The following is a 19,813-nucleotide window of genomic DNA, read 5'->3' as shown; positions in this document are numbered from 1 at the left end:
TCAATATCTTTATGCACCAGGTTTCCCCCCCCCCCCCTGCTCAATAGTTATTTTTTCCTTTAGATGCAGCTTGTATCTGCTTTGCTTGGGCTTCTGGAAATATTAAGTGCTGTGGGAATCCTGGGAGTTGGTGATGTCAGGCTGGTTGGGTCATTTGAAGGTTAGCAGCCTGGGTAGGGTTCAGAGAAAGTTCACTTGCATATATTAGGCAATTCAATCTTTTACTGTGGTTGTGTGACACAAGGAGTAGGAAGTAAGCTGGTCAAAAGCAGGACGAGCCATTTTGGAAAACAAGAGGGGTGATCGCAGATATTTTGCGGCAGCAGATTTGTTTACAGTCGTGTGGCCGTTCGTTAAAATTGTGACAGAAATCAGGACATTTCCGCGCATCAAACGGACCGAAGAGCGACAAACATTATCACCGAAACCGCTGGTGCAAAACCTGAACATTTGGCAGGTTTACGTTTCCTCTCCTCCCCTTCACCCTTCCTTTTTGAATTGAGCGCCGTATCTGCCTTGGAAAAAAATGGTAAATGATCATTTGGATCAATTACAGGCTTTTAGCTGTGTTGTCTGTCATAATTCATGATTCTGGTCTGGGAAAAAGACCAACAGTTTTACGTGCCAAGAAAAGAGGGGAGGAAAAAAAATAAAAGGGCAGAGTTTTGATGGAGTTCGAACAACTTTTTCTTTGCAAATTTGCCCACACCTAGAGAGAGAGGATAAACACTTTTATTCGCAGGTTGTGGACAGACTCTCGTCATGTTTGACTGTATGGATGTTCTCGCAGTCAGCCCTGGGCAAATGCTGGATTTCTACACTCCGAGCCCGTCTTCTTGCATGCTTCAAGAGAAAGCTCTGACTGCATGCTTCAATGGACTGACACACAGGGACTGGCAACAGAGGCACAGCACTCAATGTAGGTCTCTTTATCATTATTATTCATAATGCATATGATAGAAAATATTGTGTTTTCTCTCTCTCTCTTATATATAACCCCCCACCCCCCCCAACTAATATTATCTGAAATGTGTTTAGTTTTAAGCGGTATTAATGTCCATCATTGCTCTGCCATGGATGGGAGGCAGGAGCTCTGTGTGACAGTAATGAAAAGTAATCGGATACTTTTGTCACTTCAACTCTGCGTGCGTATCTTTGCACAATGTGCTGAGGAATGCAGTTGGTAAACAGTGGCACAAGCGCTAAAAGTAGGGAAAGACACTATCGTTTAAAATAACACACTCACTCTCTATGTCCCCATTTTGGAGACTGCAGGCAGGTCGGGAGCCGAGAGGTGCCTCAGTCTCTGGCTGGACAGTGATTTCAATAAATCACCATCAGTTCCTCCTCAGCTGTCTGTCTGCAGCAGACGGAACATTTACAACGTTTCTTTTCCAAGTGTCACTTTTGTTAATTCATTTCCACCGGTTATTATTTCGATGTTTTATTTCAATTGCTTAAGTGGTATTGACGCAGAATTAGGTGCAGGTTTTGCTCTCCAGTTAGTTCGGGGGGTGTGCGTTTTATTTTTATTATTTCCAATGACGTTAAGTACCTTTCATGATCGTGTTTCCGCTCTTGTAAAATCAAACATTGGTTTTTAAAACAAATAAAACATTAACTGCGTTTGAAGAGGAAAACAAATAAGGACTTTACCTTATCAGAAATAAAATTGTCTGTTTCTGGTCTTGTAACCCGAGAATTACAATAACAGATTAGCACCAAACAATTAAAGAAACGGCCAGACCTTTAACATCACTTCAATTCTAAACATGCAAAAACCGTATTTTTTTGCTATTTTTATTATTTGGCTTCGAACATCTTTGCTCGAAAGTTTTTTTCGTTAGATTAGGCAGTTGGACACTTCCTGCATTTGTCGAATAATAATTTCAGTGTGTAGATTCCTTCCTTTATTCACATCAAAATATTTAAACTCCATCATTCGATTCTTCTTTGACATCCTATTCCAATAATCTCCAAATTGCTATTGTGATTTCTCCGGCACCCCACAATAAACCCTCTGCTTTCAACAACTTTGTCTTAAGTATTCTGGGTTCCCCTTTGAGGAAATTTGATGTGGTTCTTTCATGTAAATTGAGAAAACAAAATTTGATGCTTTTATGCTGCAATTTATAGATAGCATTCAAAGAAATGCAAACCAAGACAAGGCTGGGCTGTGGAATAATGATTTTATTGTAACTTAATGCATAAGGAGCACCTACAGTACAAATTTCAAATTCTGTAGGGTAAATCTGGACGTAATAGTGCCTCTTGAGAACCAGTGACCACAGACCCTAGTATTTCCTGGTCTTCTGTTCCTCATTAAGCACTTTGTGGCTCTGTGTTTATTAATGGCTAGCAGAGACTGCAGATTGATTGCGTTGACCTGCCACATATCTGAAAAACCTTTTTTTGATTGTGCCAGTGTAATGAAAAGGAGATTGAGGGAGCTGACAATACTAAGGTTTTAGTAATGTAATAATGTTGTAAGAGACACTTAAATTACCTGTTTGATGTACATTCAGCAATTTCGGCTGTTAGAGGAAAAAAAATCAATCCTTGGTACAGTAACTTGTCCCCTGTGTGCTGATACCAGCTGTACATTGCTTTTCTTAAGCACTTTTCACTTCAAAGTTTTATGGGCAAATCTCAGTGTCTTCAGGGTTTAATTAAGTTATTACAATGAAAATTGATGCAAATATAGCTTAATTCCATTATGGTTTTCATGCGGAAACAGCCCTTGCTTACTGTGAGGTTCCTCTAGGCCAAATTATTAATTCATTGTGCTGTTGTAACTATTTAAGCATGATCATTCAATCTGGACTAAATATTGAATATAACTAAGATGCCACAGGTATCTTGTGTAAATGGGAAACAATATGTTCAGAGTTAAAGCAAATTTAAAATGTAGGAGCGGTATCAAAACCAGAGGACAATAGAGCCTTGGACAAAGTCTGTCGAATTCTCATCTGCAACTGAGGTACATCTTTCCTCACCAGTGTTGGGCTTTAATCGTTAATTGCTAACAACTACATAGAGTTAAAAAATCTGGCCAAGAAGGGAGGTAAACAATCTGGTTCCAGAACTCAATGCTGCTCAGAAACCATCCACTAGGAGGTGTGTGATGCAGCCCAGGTGACTGTCCCTTGGATGCTCCTTCCCTATCTGTGGGTAATCATGATGTGGAGATGCCGGTGATGGACTGGGGTTGACAATTGTAAACAATTTTACAACACCAAGTTATAGTCCAGCTTGTGAATTTAAAATAAAATTGCTGGACTATAACTTGGTGTTGTAAAATTGTTTACAAATCTGTGGGTAAGTGTTTGGTTTCTGCCTGGTAACTCCCCATGGTGGCAATGCTGAGATCAAATAGTCAGTCAGCGTTTGGGGATCACAGATGCTTGAAAGCTTATGTCCTATCATACTCCGATATCAGTATTTTGGAGCTTCAAAATGATGAGCTGCTGCAATATAAAGTGCTTAAAAACTAGAGTGTAACGTAAAACTTATTTGTGTGGCAGAACATTTAAACTTTTTCCTGTGACGCCATACTTATTCATGTGAGAGGACACAGTGGCTTGTATTGTAACTCCGACTATGGGTGAAGATGGGTAACAGTTGTTAAAGTGGTCATCCATAGATGAGCAATCAGTTTGACTGAATGAGCCAGCATGAAAATGTTACAAAATTGTGGTTCCTAAATTGATGGCTATCTATCGGTGATAATAATGAGCATATTTTATGTTGGAATGGGAGAACTGGAGCTGATTTCAGCTCTCAAATCCCTGTTCTGGCATAAATCATGCCGGACATTCATTATTACTGTTATGTGAAATGAGCGGCAATAATATTTCTATTCATTATTGTTAGAATTTCCAAATCCTGATTTTTATTAAAGGAGCTGCCCTACGAAGATTGAATTATTAAAGAAATCCTACCACTAATTATTTATGAAAAATTTAGTTGATTTTTATGTTGCAGCCTGAAATGAAAAATAACAAAATACTGCTTGTTTCTGCATCAGACCTCTCACTGTGAAACTGAATAAGCTCAAGGTGCTGCATTTGTAACTTCTTATCCCCTCTTCCTAGTCCCACATCTCGATCACCCCCATTTCCTTACTTCGATTACCATGGCAGCATATTGTACGGAAACGATGGTCTCATTTCCTTAGTTGACCCCATAGGTGACCTAGACAGAGTCCAGGTAGCGACCTTAAATAAGTGGAATCCAATGGGACTAACGATTTGAGTGCACCATGTGAAAGAGGTTTCAAAAGGTAGTCTTGAAATGTGCGAGGATTTAGTTTCAGTCTTTCAGGTTGTATTTGAAGTTTATAGGACAGCTTTAACACTCCTTTTCAAGCCCTTCAATTCATCTTTGTCCGATAGCCAGCAATTGACAAATTGTTAGTTGTATGATTATATTAGCCTCAAAATGGAATGAGGATGTAATTTCCAATGTTGTGTAATTTTAATAACAACATGGTGTTCATCAATGTCACACCCCACTGTATTTCGTTCAAGTTGTACAATATCTTGTAATAGCACCTTGGGAGAAAGGCTTCATTCAAAATTAAGGACTATTGCACCAGTTTTGCTGCAACTTTAGTTTATGAGTAGCTACAATGGATTAAGAACTGATCTGTTTCTCTGTTTAATTTGTTAACATCCAGTACAGAAATGTGCAGAAAACAGCTTTTGTGCTTGTACGCCAGAAAGCATATGCATTAGATGATTGATGTTTAAAGGGTTATTGTTTCTCTAATACAAATATGTTTCACATTATAAAAGTGCAGGCTAGAAATAGATATGAATGGAAAACAGTGAAAGAGGACTGTGTATTGCATCACGTATCAGAATATGGCTTTAGATAACCAGACTACTGGGATGGGAGGGGATTACCGTCAGAGGCGATTGTCATGATTTAATCAGTTTGAAGGCTTTCTGTTCTGGGGTGCATATGCTATAATCATTAGTAGATATTTTGAACAGCCATGACACAGTTTTTGTAAGATTTCAGGGTACTGATTTGACATTGATATTTAATTATAAAAATGCTGGACTTTGCTGAGAACTAGTGTCTGTTAGCCAGACAGTCAGAGCACTCCTTTACAACTAACCAAATGCTCTTTATCCAGATAATATACTAGAATGTGATATTATTTATGTTTCTGACCAGATATATCAATGGCAGAAGTATGTGCTGCAATGGACTGGTTGTCAGTCACGCCAGTTAACAAATAGAAATTGCGACTAAGTTAAATTAAAAGAAAGCAAATAAAATACAAGATGCTTATTTTGCATCTTCTATTAAAGTGTTATCACCTCCAAGTTGCTGACAAGTATTGTGGAGCATACGTTTAACTACTTATTCAAGAACAGCTCCAGCACATTACTAATTACAAAACCATTGTGCACTGATGCTAAAGTTGGAGTGGAAATTGAGTGTGAAGGCCTCGAATGATTCCAAAACAAAGCGGGGTGAGATTCCCTCCTCCACATTTACACAATCACTGCAGCGTTGGTGTGCAGCAAAAGAGCTTTGCACCAATGCTATAGTTATAGTCTAAATGCCTCAATTGTCTGCTACTTTTAATTCACCACCTCAAATTACTCCAATCACCACCACCCACCAAAAGTGGCAGACATGCAATCGCCAGTATTTCATTCTAGCGTTAAATAGTGCAAAGATGTAACCCGAATTTGGGAGGACAAAGTCTATTATTACACTGCTCAGTGTTTTTCAAGCTGAAGTGGATCTAGCATGAAAATGTGGTGCACCCACCATTACGCTTTACTGAAATGCTAATGACAATACTGGTATTGTATTGTAATTATGGAATTACACTGGGAAGCATCTACTTCTACCATGAGTGTATCTTTTGTGAGAATCTTGCTTATAGTCCGGAATTTCAAAGAACTGGCCATGTCAGAAGAAGTCACGTGGAAGCACTCTCAACACAGATGGAGGCTGCTGATGTAATATCGTTTAGAATTGGCTCAGAGCGAAAGGAGCAAGGCCATGGGAGCTGGATGCACTCAGAGCACATGTTGCACTCATTGAGTGTGTCTTTTGAGGTCTGAAACAGGTGCTTCTGGTTATTTATGGCTGCTACAACAATTTATAAATTATAAGTAGTACTTAAGAATGAACCAAAAGAAAAGGCACAAATACTGTTGGGGACAAGTGTCTTTTGCTCTATTTTGTAAGTGAACTCTTGCTGTATATCAAAAGCCCTTTGGAGTTGTGGGGTCTGCTACAGTTAAAGTTTGCAGGGGCAGTACTCTGCACTGGGGTTTGATGGATTGAGAGATTACTGGACAAACGGAATAATCAAATATGGCAATTATATTAGTGGTAGGTTTATTGTTCAGAATTACAATAGTCATACTGATCTCTCTGAAGTGCTTGTAATCCTTAATATTACTCACTATTTGTACCTTATGCAGTCCAATAATGGAGATCTGGTGACTTGGGTAGAAGTGATACATAAGGTAATTTCTTGAACAAAATGGCTACTGCGTTACTTGCCATGTTAATTCAGCTTTTGCATTTAAACCACAAAAAAAGTGTATTGAATATAGTTTTTCCAAAAAAAATCATGTTGCATTAAAAAATAGAATTCTGATTTGTATCTTTAGACTAAATAGACTGCACATAGTTCAGATGTGATCACATGTTGGGATCACTCCATCAGTACAGCACATTGTATACATCCAAACGCTGACAATATACTTTTCCATTTTTAAGTCCCAAATCTCAGCTAAAACCTCATAATCAAGATGGAAAGTTAAACATACACACATTATTTTTCAGTTGAATGAATGGTAATCTGGATTGCTGAACCCCAATAGTAATTTCTTTTATGCTTGTATAAACTGTTTACGGTTGTACGATGAACAGATAGATCGACTTTTTAACTTCTCTTATGCTCGTTTACAGATGGATTAAAAGAGAAAGCATGGAAGAGGGCAATGAGTTCTACACATTATGAATTTTTAATTTTCTTTTTTTTTTACAATGCTTGTCTTTTGATGTTTATCAATTCAAGCTGCAGACCATGCCTGTTTGGAATTAGCCTTACTCGCAGGGTAACAAGTGTGATCAAACAGAGCTCCTTACAGGGCTGACAGATTGACACTGCCAATTGAATCAGTGCAAAGCAAGCAATGCCAGCATCAGCACTGCATTGACCTATGGACATCTGATTTATTGAATAATACCTACTGTACTGAAACCTACAGCCTCCAGTCTGACACTTGAGTTCTTTACAAGGGCAGACAGACAATTTCATCTTCTCTTCACAATTTTCCAGAAAAGCTCCTTTCATTAACAATATTTTTTTTTCTTTTGATTTGTGATCTTTCACTGTTTTCTTTCTCTAAGTCAGCCATCCACATCAATACTTTCCTCTAGCCCATAGACACTTTCACAGACGTCACTATACATACGTTGCCTGACACCCTCACCTGGAGAAGGTGACTTTAACAATGTGGATAGGGTCTCTTTACAGCCAATTTTCTCTTGTTTGTTCCCCCCCCCATCCACCTGCCAGATATCTTATCAGAGACTGGAAAGTGTACACCCAAGGAAGTCTGAGCGCCAGTGTTATTCAAGACTGCATCTCAAGCTCTGTCTCCTAGTGAAAGTTCAGCACTGTCATTGTAGCCACCTGGGAGCCTCTGCTAACTGATATTCCCGGTGATGTGATCCTGTGCAACCTTCTTTTTGGATAATATAATCTCCCCATCATCCTAAAGCGTGGTCCATTCTGTGCACGTTTGCCGAATCTTGCTTACTTGTGTCGTTACTGTATCAGTTTAATAACCTAAATTTACAGATTAAATGATTAAAACAATTTCCTTCAGCAAGGGAGGTGTCAATATAGTGTCAGTTTAGCTAAAGTAACTTTGTTTCATTCACATCTAGCTGTATTACATTGTAAACATTTATCTGAGCAATGTGCAATTGGAGACCTGCAGAGGTTTGTGACCCTTATTCCTATTCGCTCTGTCAGTTAACTAAGGGTCTCCCCGTTTGATCAAAATTTTGAGAACTACCAATAAAGCTAATCTTGGAGTCATATTGTTTGCACCTGTTTCATAAACAGTTCCGATCCATGTATCACACGGAGCCAGATCGCAGCAGCACTGCACAGCCGGACCTGTGTGCATGCCTGGGTCAAACACACTGACTAAAGGGTCATTGGCAGTTCACGGAGTCAGGTCTGGCAAATTGTAAATACCTACTTCTTTAGAGAGTTTTAGCTACTTGACTGCCTGCTCATAACAAAATTGACATTCTCCCAAGAAAAATGTAACTTGAACAGTTCTTGAAACTACAAGCATGGTTTACAGCATCAGAATTAAACATGGTTCTCTATAAAGGCACATACACATTAAGTTTATAGTGAATGAACTAATAGGATTTATGCTGGGATAGGGGATAGTAAATGAAAGTGTTGAGAGCTGACTGCTTTAATTAGTCTGAGATTCCTTCTTTATTTTAGGTTAAACATTTTTCATTTTGTGTCACTTTGGCTCAATTGATAGCATTCTCACCTCTGAGTCAGAAGGTTATGGGTTCAAGTATCTCTCCTTGACTTGAGCACTAATGATGCAGCACTGAAAGAGTGCTTGCTGCATTGTCAGGTGCTGTCCTTTGAATTAGACATTAAACTGAGGCCCTGACTGCATGTTCAAGTGGATATTAAAGATTCCACTGGCACTATTTGAAGAAGAGCAGGGCGTTCTTTTGATGTCCTCCCTCAAGACAACATTACTAAGAGCAGACTATCTGGTTATTTATCTCGATGTTTGCAGGATCTTCCTATATGCAAAATGGATATTTCCCTATATAACAGTGACTGAACTTCAAAAGTAATGCATTAACTATAAAAATAATTATCTGTACATTAAACAACCACTGCACCATCTCCATCCAACGCCAACAAATTTCTTTAATACAGAACACCTCTGCACCTTTCTCTGCATTTCCTGACTCCACCTCCATCCAACGACAATGCAAAAACATCGGAACACCCCACACTGCACCCGCCAAACACTGCACCCATTCAACAGCTCTCAGGGTGACACCGTACAACAGACACAACCATGCAGAACAAGCAAGTGCAATGCATGCACGAAATGCCATCTGGACACCACAGTCGGTGTGCTAGAAAACTTCCCATAAAGATGATATTTGCCAGTTGTTCGTATTCTAGGACAAAGTCTGAAATTCTTTAAAGAAAGAACTTATTTTCTGGTATAACTTGAGCTTGCTTTTATGTTCTAATCATCTTAGGTGCTCTTTGGAAAAATTTCTGAGAGATGTGAGAATAAGTCCCTTTTTTCTGTAGGCAATTTGAAATTGATCCTCAGAATGTCACTTTGATTTTAACTGTTCAAAAGGATGTCATTGCATCTATAAAGTTATTCAGAAAGCCTTTTACATCAGTTGGTAAACACATGACATGATGACATCATTCACGGCATGATTTTTGTGTTAGGATGAAGTTTTTATTATGAAAATGTCTTTTGAATGACATCATTGTGTCATGTAGCTCTTCAAGGATTTTTCATTCCCCAAAATGACAACAACCTCCCTTTTAAGAATTTTGATTTGCACTGAATAATATAATACTGAGTCATATAGACCAGTAAGGTCCCAGGTTTGATCCCTGGTCTGTATTGAATTAGCTGATTTCATGCTGAGCAGTAGTGGGGTCTACAACTGGCTTTAGTGTAGTGGAAGCACTCCTGCCTCTTAGTCAGAAGGTCATGGGTTCAAGTCCCACTGCAGAGATTTGAGCACATAATCTAGAATGACACTTCAGTGCAGTACTGAAGGTGTGCTGCACTGTCAGAGGTGTCATCTTTCGGATGAGACATTAAACTGAGTCTTTGTCTGCCTTCTCAGGTGGATGTAAATTATCCATGGCACTACTCGAAGAAAAGTAGAGGAGTTCTCCCCAGTATCCTGGCCAACATTTATTCCTCAACCAACATTACTAAAAAGTAGATTATCTGGTCATTTATGTATGCCAAATATGCGTGCAAATTAGCTGCCATATTTCCTTACATTACAATAGTTACTACACTTCAAAACTACTTTGTTGGTTGTAAAGCACTTTGGGATATCCTGAGGTCATAAAAGGTACTAAAAAGTGCAAGTTCTTCCTTAGAAAGGAGAAAAATCAGCCAGGTTTCTGGTGATGCCTTATGGAAAGTGGATACTAGCTGAAGGCAGAGTTAGGCTGTGTCGTAATACCGCCACAATCAGATAATGCATTGTTGCTCATAGCCCAGGCTTATAGATGAAGGTTGCCATTTTAGTGGGGCACTAGACTGCGCAGCTGCACTGTGTCAAGAGTCAGTGGTGTAGATTTTCAACTTCCCGTCTGGGCATAACACCGGCATTGCAAGTCAGCCTGTTACAGAAACTGACTGAATTTTAATTTCATTGATTTCAATGGAAATGAAAATCGGGTGCTTTCTATTATGGCTGGCCGATCTGTAATACTAGTTTGATGCCTGAGCAGCAAGTTAATAAAGCTACCCCACTATCTTCAAGAAACGAGGGATAACTGGAGAGAGAAAGAGCACAACTGAAACCTACTTTTCAACCTAAGTGTCAGAAATCAGGTGCATCACTTTTGGCAGCCTTGATTAATAGGACTTTGTGATGGCAGTGTAATTGTTTGCTTTTTTTTACTGTTAAATAAAGGAGAACATCTGGGTGTGATCTTCGCTGCCAGTGGTGATTGCAAGCAATGTTTCTGCTGATGAAAGCTTGAATTGGCAGCTGTTGTAAATGTACGTTGCTGTTAGGCTTACACTTTTTCCCAGTCTCGAAGCACTGCCAAGAAGAGAGCTACTGCTGGGGCTTAGGGAAGATTCAGATCATAGTCACTGCCAACCTGCAGTCTAACTTTCCATTGTATTGGATCAGTGCCACTGATGACAAAGATAAGACTAGTGAGCTACTAGTCTTATTTTTACTGACACTAAAAATGTTACCTGTAGAAGCCTAGGAATCCATACACCACTGACATCCTAAATCAAATGTTTGATACCTATAAAGGTAATTTACCTTGCGGGTTTTAATACTGTCTATCATATTACTCAATCATTGATCTTAATTATGGGGGCTTATTAATGTCACACATTTTATTACTGTAATCAAACCGCAAACCTCAAGATGCAATTAGAAACCACAATAACCATGAACCTCTCTGGAATAGATTGGTAGCCTCTATGCAGTTTATTATATTTTTTTGCAACATTTGACTTGTTACATAGGTGACATCACCACCTACTGCACCCTTCATTCCTCCTATTGGTAATCAAAAAAGAAAATAGCCTCCCTAGTGCATGAAGTTGATTCCCACAGATGCCAGAATATATTTAAACAAAAGATTACATTTTTTTTGTCATAGCAGATTTACTGGTATCATTAAAAATAACATGCACATATTCTAATGGCTGACAAGCAAGTAGAGTGGTTCTTCTATGTTAAATTCACTGTTACTTATCGAGAAATAATTGATTCCAATCTCACTTATTTGATTTCTATCATTGTCCAGAGAAATGTACAAGAAGGGTAAGGGTGAAGTTACTCAATACACAGCCAGTGCTCTGAATGGGAGTTAAATTCTCGCCTTTGTTTTTAAATGCGCTCACAGGAACATGCAACTTTGTGTGCTTTCTAGAAGTTCAGTAGCACTAAGGTAACACACAACTGAGTGGAAGGCAGATTTAAATTTCTGCTCAACTCACTAAATAGTGCACAGCGGGCTGAGCTAGCTGTGGAGGCCACAATTTCTGGAAGAAATGAGCACTATGATGTAAACCAAGATTTACACATCAAGATCTCTAGATCATTTTAGAAGGCCTAAGGTCACACACACTACAGACCAGAGGACCAAGCCACCAATACATAGAGGGTGAAGGAAGCACAAGAGCCTATCACACAGGAGGTTCATGTACCAGGAGAGTGGAAGGGTATCTGGAAAAAAGGGCTCAATTTTGAAATGGTGGCGGGTTGGCAGTGGGGGTGAAGGTGCGCGTGGTAAACCCGAATTAAAAAAAACTTTTCTGATACGATCGCGATGTAATTGGTGGTGATTAAAGTTATTTCGGGGTTTCGCGCCCAGTAGCCAGCCTGATTGACAGACTGGCTGCCGACAGGAGCTGCAACGCCGGGGGGTGGGGTGGGGGGAGACAGGGAAAGAGAGAGCGAGATGTCATCTGGCGCTGGAACAGAGTGGAGGACGCTGTAGATCTGGGGGGGGTGGGGTGGTAGATCGGGGGGGGGGGAGGACATCGGGGAGGGGAAAGGGGGACATCGGAAAGGGAGACATCGGGGGATGAGAGGGACATCGGAGAGGGAGACATCGGGGGAGAAGGGAACGTCGGAGAGGGTAAAAAGGTAGGTTTATTTTGTTTTTTTCATCTTTGGGCAATGGTTTTTTATTTAATTTATTTCATTCATTTTTGCCTTATCCGGCCCTTTACGTCTGATTTCACCAGGCATGAATCGGAAGCTGTGGGAAAGCCGCCCAGGTAAGTTTAAAATGGATTCAACTATCCACTATGTCCGAAATAAAGTACCGTAAGTACCTCAATGAGGTACATTTGGTTCTTTAAATATCATCCTGCTGGCTTTAATTGCTGGCGGGACTTCCGGATTCGTGACGCGTGCGTCTGTGGGGAAGCTAGAAGTTGGCGGATTGGGGCCGGCTTCCAAACCCGCTCGGGATTTTCGCCATTTTCGCAGCCCCCCGCCCCCAACACACCAGCAAGTTGATTTCAAAATTGAGCCAAAAATTGCAGATTTGAAGGAAAGTGCCAAGATGAGAAATGAGAAAAAGTATGAATAAATGTAACCCTCCATATATGTAGGTGGACACTGATGCCAATAAAAGTAAGTTACAGTTGTCATATGAGTTTGCTTAATGCTAATCTGAACTGATCCAGGAACCTGCTTCAAATACAACACAAAAGAGAATAATGAACATGGTTGAGAAGTAGCACAGCAGAACCAAAAAGTAGAACCTAGAGTGCTGCAGCTGAAAAAGAATGAAGAATGACTACAATTATACACTTAGCAAGTACAATGCACTCAGTCAGCATCTCAATCATTCTCACAAACTTTCTGTAGGCAAAACATTGATGCAATCTATGCATAAGGCCATAAAACAAAAAATGTTCAGTCATTCAATGAATGTTTATCTCTCCATCACAGAAAAAGGAGAGTTTCGTGCACTTTTGTACTTTAAACTGGTTTTGGTCCCAGGAGGAATTTTGGCAACATGTGCAAAAATGCGCTAATGTTACATTAATACTAACACAACAAATTATTACATACTAATACACACTTAGCACATGTGTTACCTCTAATTCATATTGTAACTCACCTGACTAGTGTACTTGCTATTGTAAAATGCCATGCAAGAGCATGGGGATTCAGTCCTTCAAAAGAAAAGAGCTGCCTGAACATCTGTTTAGGAATAGGATTGAAGTATGTGCAGAGATAAGCAACTACTCCGATGAACACGTTATTTCCTGTTTTGCCGTGAATGAAGACATTTCTTCTTTGGAGGGTAGAAGAGGGCAACTAGGCTTGAATAGTGTGATGCAGAATAGGGAACTATTCTAGAGTGTGGGATTTGCCTGATTATTTTTGGGAGATCAAAGAGGATTTTTTGCAGAATTTTCCTTTGGGGAAATTAAAGAAATAAGAGCAATCTTCGAGTAGATTGTGTATGGTCTTTGGAAGGGGAAAGCTTGACGACCTCCTTGCTGGACTTTTGACCACCATCCTCCCTAAAGTCCAATTCGTCCAAAACTGCATCATGTTCTTTACTAAACCCCACTTACCCACCACTGACCTACATCGTCTTTTCGTTCCCCCAGTGGATGGAATTTACAGTCATTGTTTACAAAGGTGATGTTACTCTAACTCTGCAACCTCTATAACCTTCTCCAGCCTTGTATCCTCTCCAAGCCTCTGACTCTAGCATGCTGTACATACGCCCTCCCTTTGCGCTACCTCAGTGGCAAAGCCTTCAGTTGCCGGTGCCCATTCTTTAAATCTCCCTGCCCAAATCCTTCCATCTCTCTGCCTTTGACCCCACCTATCAAAGCCTTCTCAAAACACATCTCTTCAAACAAGCTTATGGTCACCTCTCCTAGCCCTCCTGCAAAGGCTCTTTTTTTTTTCCCTCTGAAGTGCCTTTGGATACTCTTCTACATTAAAGGTGTTATGTAAATTGTTGTTGCTGCCCTAAAGGTCTCATTTATTTTCTAATTTTCTCATGTTATATTTTCTTATATTCTTATGCCACAAGGTGAGTTTGACAACTTAAAATCAAGATTTAGGAGCATTTGTGTTCAAAGTTCAGGCGAGGAAGTTCTAATTTTCCATCTGTTTTCTCCCTCCTCATATAATAGCGCCTGGATCTACACTGCCCTTGTTTGCAATTGCAGAACAGTCCAGCATGTAGACATACCTGTGGTCACGTTAGTGGCACTGCTTGGCTGATTGTTTTGGTTGTACATTTTGGTGTCCCTGTCTGACCGGGTTTGTGTCCCTCTGGATACATTGCTATGGGAATATTGACTGCAAAACCCAGTCCCAACCAAGATTTAAATCTAGTCCACTTACTGGAGAGTTGAACATTGTAGCATTGCACTGTCGCTACTGATCTGGAGTTCAGCTTTAAAGAAACTAAGGAGAACATTCAGAGATCAGTGAGAGGATGGAAATCTTCAAACAAATACTACTATGTACCATCAATTTCATTTCTGATACATTAGCCCATACTTCTGTTATGAAAAGAAAGTCTGTCCACAACATACAAAATGGAATAAATTCCGCAAGAAGCATATTCTGACCTGTACTTACTTAGTATTTAGAACACTTTTAAACTAGTAATTCTGAAGGAGTAAATTTGGAGGTTTCTTGAAAGTGGCTTTAAATTGCTAGCTAGTGAGTCTTGGAGTGAAAAATAAACTCTCGGCATGACACTAACACAGGTTAAATTCAAATTAAAACTGAGAACTGTTAAAGTTCATTTTTTTCTTGGATTGATAAAAAACAAACAGGCCCTGTCCTGATTCTGTGGTCTAGAATTAAAAATAGGGCTGCCTTTGTTTCCCATCTTTAGGTGTCTTATAAATAAATGTAGTATTGAATATACACTGAGGTATGTAGCAAATCTGTTCCTAATTACTTGTACTTTAGTTGAACTTTAGCGTTTCCTTTGACATACTGCCTAATGTATGCAAACTGCATGTCTTTTGCTCCAACAGTGAATTCATAAAAAATCCTGTCTGACTCCTTTCTGTGCCAACAAAAATGAGGAATAACAGAATGTTTTGACCAAATGCAACACTTTGCTATATACCCTAATTAAACAAAATTGTTCCATCCCACATGAGGCTTGCAGCTTAGTACTCAAAACTCCCCCTGGGGCTGTACAGGAAATGCCTTTTGCTTTACAACTTCTTTCTTTTCTGGATGTGGAGATGCCGGTGATGGACTGGGGTTGACAATTGTAAACAATTTTACAACACCAAGTTATAGTCCAGCAATTTTATTTTAAATTCACAAGCTTTCGGAGATTTTCTCCTTCCTCAGGCAAATGTTTCAAGATCTCCTTGAAAGTGTAATCTTTTCTGGAGATTACACTGTTTTCTCCCTCTCCCTCTTTTTTCTCAGTTTTCTCCCCTTTTCACTCCTTCTCTTCTGAAAGTGCTGACTCTTGCTGGGGTGCAGTTCCATGGATACTAGCAGCCCTCCAGAATCTTATATAAGTGTTGGGGAGCTCCAATTGGTCTCAGCACCCATAGGATAGTGAGTTCCAGCCCCTGATCACTATCCAGTAACCACTGTTGAAACTGTGCATACAGATATTGAGTGACAACCACATTGGACTAGGCTGTGATGCCCTCCAAGCAAATAGCCTGACGACAGTTTTGGCTCACACTTGAGGTATGGGTACTTTGGTGAGTTACTGGACAGCTGGCACTTGTGGAACCATATCCCAGAAAGGGGCACTTTCTTCAAGAGAACGGGGTGGGCGTGGGGGGGAAAGTGAAGGAAGAAGTAAATAAAGTCGTGCTTATCATAAGGTTGTCAACAATAATTATCTGTTATCTGACTGGACATCTTACTGTTCCTAAATCTCTTCATCCAGTAAGTTATCTGACCTTTCAAGGAAATCCTGCTCAAGTAGTGGTTTATATACCGAGCTATTGTTTCATTTGATATGAATGTGAAGTGCATTCAGGTGTGTTTTAATTGAACACATTGCATGTTGATACTGCACATTGTCAGAATTACTTAGTGTCAAAAGAATACTGCTTTTAAAAGAGGAATGAATTCAATTTTTTTGATTTATTGGTATAATTGAAGTGCAAAAGGAGCTTTGCAAACAAACTGTTGGATAAACTGGCCCCTTGTTCAAAAACTTAAAGGCACCTTTTGTGCTAGTTTTCTAAGTATTAAGAAACCTGTTTTGGTTGAGAAATTGCATGCAAGCATATAAACTTTTTGGCCACATTATCTGGAACTGCAGCAAGTGGTTCTATGTATCACTTTTACATACAAATACATATATGGCAGTTACAACATGGAAACGGGCCATTCTGCCCAACCAATCCATGTCAGCATTTAACCTTCACGCAAGCAAATAGTCCTAATCACATTTAACCACCATATCCATTCATCTTTTTTTCCTTCATGCACCTATCCAATGTAATCTTGAATGTTGACATAGTTTCTGCCTCAACCACTAATCCGGGAAGTGAATTCCACAGCCTCACAACTCTCCGTGTAAAGAAGTCTCTCCTACCTTCTGTTCTAAATCTCTTATAGTTAATCTTGCACAGTACCAGCTTTAGGGGCAAGTGACCATGGCAATTGCCCTGGGGTCACAGGCCATGGCGGGAGGCCCTACTAGGCTAAATAGTAGTAGTGGAAGTCATGTAAAGTGTGGGTAGGAGGGGGAGGGGAAGGGCCCATGCTGTAGACTCTGCCCAGGGCCCCCCACGAGTCTAATGCCAATGCTGATCTTGTATGTATGGCCCCTATCTCTTGACCTCTCAACTACAGGAAACAGTTTGCTTCACTACCCTGTTCCATCCTTTCATAATTTTAAGCATTTCTCTCGTATCGCCCCGTCATCTGCTTTGTTTTAACCAAAAAACCAAATATTTGTATTTGCTCATACCAGGCAGCATCCTTGAAAATCTGTGTTCTACCCTCTCTAAAGCCTTAATATCCTTTCTGTCATGTGGAGCCCAATACTGTATACAATACTCCATCTGAGGTCTTAAGATTTATACAGGCTCATCATTAACTGTTGGTTTTTATATTCTGCACCTCTTGTGATAAAGTCTATAATTCCATTACCTTTTTTACAGCCTTATCAACCTGAGGTGCTGCCTTTAATGGTTTGTGACTTCAATGGAAATAAAAATCGGGAGAGATGTAAAACGGGCTGCCGATTCGCTATCGGGGCGTACGACAGATGTCAGGTTGATAATACAAGTGAGAACCAGGCTGAATATAGAAAGTACAGAGGAGAAGTGAGAAAGGAAATAAAAGGGGCAAAGAGAGAGTATGAGAATAGACTGGCAGCCAACATTAAAAGGGAATCCGAAAGTCTTCTATAGACATATAAATAGTAAATGGGTAGTAAGAGGAGAGGTGGAGCTGATTAGGGACCAAAAAGGAGATTTACGCATGAGGGCAGAGGGGATGGCCAAGGTACTAAATGAGTTTTTTGCATCTGTCTTTACCAAGGAAGAAGATGCTGCCAAAGTCACAGTAAAAGAGAAGTTAGTTGAGATACTGGATGGGCCAAGAATTGATAAAAGAGGAGGTACTAGAATGGGTGGCGGTACTTAAAGTAGATAAGTCACCCGGTTCGGATGGGATGCATCCTAGGTTGCTGAGGGAAGCAAGGGCAGAAATTTTGGAGGCACTGGCCATAATCTTCCAATCCTCCTTACTTACGGTAGTGGTGCCAGAGGACTGAAGAATTGCAAATGTTACACCCTTCTTCAAAAAAAGGTGTAAGGATAACCCTGGCAACTACAGGTCAGTCAGTTTAACCTCGGTGGTGGGGAAGCTTTTGGAAATGATAATCCAGGACAAAATTAATAGTCACTTGGACAATTAATAAAGGAAAGCCAGCACGGATTTGTTAAAGGCAAATCATGTTTAACTAACTTGATTGAGTTTTTTGATGAGGGAACAGAGAAGGTTGATGAGGAAAATACAGTTGATGTTGTGTATATGGACTTTCAAAAGGTTGTTCTCCTTAGAGCAGAAAAGGTTGAGAGGCGATTTAATAGAAGTGTTCAAAATCATGAAGGATTTAGATAAAATAAATGAAGAGAAACTGTACCCATTGGTGGAAGGGTTGAGAAGCAGAGGACACAGATTTAAGGTGATTGGCAAAAGAACCAAAGGCATCATGAGGAAAAACTCTTATGCAGCGAGTAGTTACAATCTGGAATGCACTGCCTGAAAGGGTGGTGGGAGCAGATTCAATCATGACTTTCAAAAAGGAATTGGATAAATACTTCAAGGGAAAAAAAATCTGCAGGGCTACGGGGAAAGAGCGGGGGAATGGGACTAAGTGGATTGCTCTTACAAGGAGCCGGCATGGGCTCGATGGGCCGAATGGATGTGCTGTAACCATTGAATGATTCTATCAACTGTTTTACACTAATCCACAAAGTCAAAATTACCCCCATTGTGTACATTCTTATTACCTTTTCTTTCTGTAATGTTTTCTTTAAAAATGATTTTAAGGAATGAATCATAATCCATCCATAATGGTTTGAATACGGAAGTTTAGTCTGAGAGTTGCTGACAGTTGATTTTTGCATTGAAACCGTTGAGGGTAGATTGTGGGCTGTTACATTTTTTTAATACGTCCAAGATGTGTTTGAGAGTAACTCCAGTTGGATCATTGTTATGCTTCTTGGAAGGAACACTACAGTTACTTTACTCAAATATGTGTATGTAGGTTCAAAACTGTATATTCCTACACTGCATCCTTTTGGCATTTTAATAAGCTACGAAGCAATGGAAATAATTTCCAACTCTTGAAAAAGGCATGGCTTTTTATTCATATATAAAAACAATTCTATAAATGAATATTTTGAAATTGAACATTTCAAACGCGAAAGGTAAAATGTGTAATTGTTTCAAAAACAGAGATCAGTCCTATATTCATAATAGTGTAATATTCATAGAATCATTACAGCACAGAAGGAGGCCATTCTGCCCATTGAAAGAGCTATCCAATTAGTCCCACTCCCCTGCACTTTGTCCATAGCCTGCATATATTTTCTTTTCAAGTATTTATCCAATTCCCTTTTGAAAGTTACTGTTGAATCTGCTTCTACCACCCTTTCAGGTAGTGCATTCTTGCAGCAATAGTCACATTTTTAAGCTAATATAGTCTGCAACATCAGGAGTAAAAAAAACCTAGTTTGGAGATTTAAGCCTGTTAAATGAATATTGTAATATAAAGAAAGAACATACATTTATATAATTTACTGCAATATGTTAACATGATGAAGTAGTAATGTGTTTCATTTCTACAAATTGTGCTGTGATCTGCATTTTACAGAAACACCAGGCAAACAGTTATATTAGTGTTAATAATTTTATAGAAATAAATTACTCAAGAAATAGATGTCAGTGCTAAATGGAGCAATTTTTACCTCTGTGTTACCCTTCTGTTAACAACAAGGATACCCAGGTCAGGCGAACCATAACCAGA

The 19,813-nt window shown here is 39.6% G+C and overlaps 1 protein-coding gene across 3 annotated transcripts in view; it reads left to right on the top strand.

Annotated features, from left to right (window-relative positions):
* Positions 1-240: 240 nt before the first annotated feature.
* The window catches only part of LOC137340467 (retinoic acid receptor beta-like), a 193,454-nt gene continuing 173,881 nt past the window's right edge, over positions 241-19,813 (top strand). For all 3 annotated transcript variants that reach the window (XM_068002936.1, XM_068002928.1, XM_068002919.1), the window contains exon 1: positions 241-919. In XM_068002936.1, the coding sequence (XP_067859037.1) occupies positions 763-919 (157 nt within the window). In that variant the 5' untranslated portion in view covers positions 241-762. The remainder of the gene's footprint in view (positions 920-19,813) is intronic.

Source organism: Heptranchias perlo, chromosome 2 (assembly GCF_035084215.1).
Source record: "Heptranchias perlo isolate sHepPer1 chromosome 2, sHepPer1.hap1, whole genome shotgun sequence".
NCBI lineage: Eukaryota > Metazoa > Chordata > Chondrichthyes > Hexanchiformes > Hexanchidae > Heptranchias > Heptranchias perlo.
Note: the sequence above shows the minus strand (reverse complement) of the source record. Positions and strands in the feature narration are given on the sequence as shown.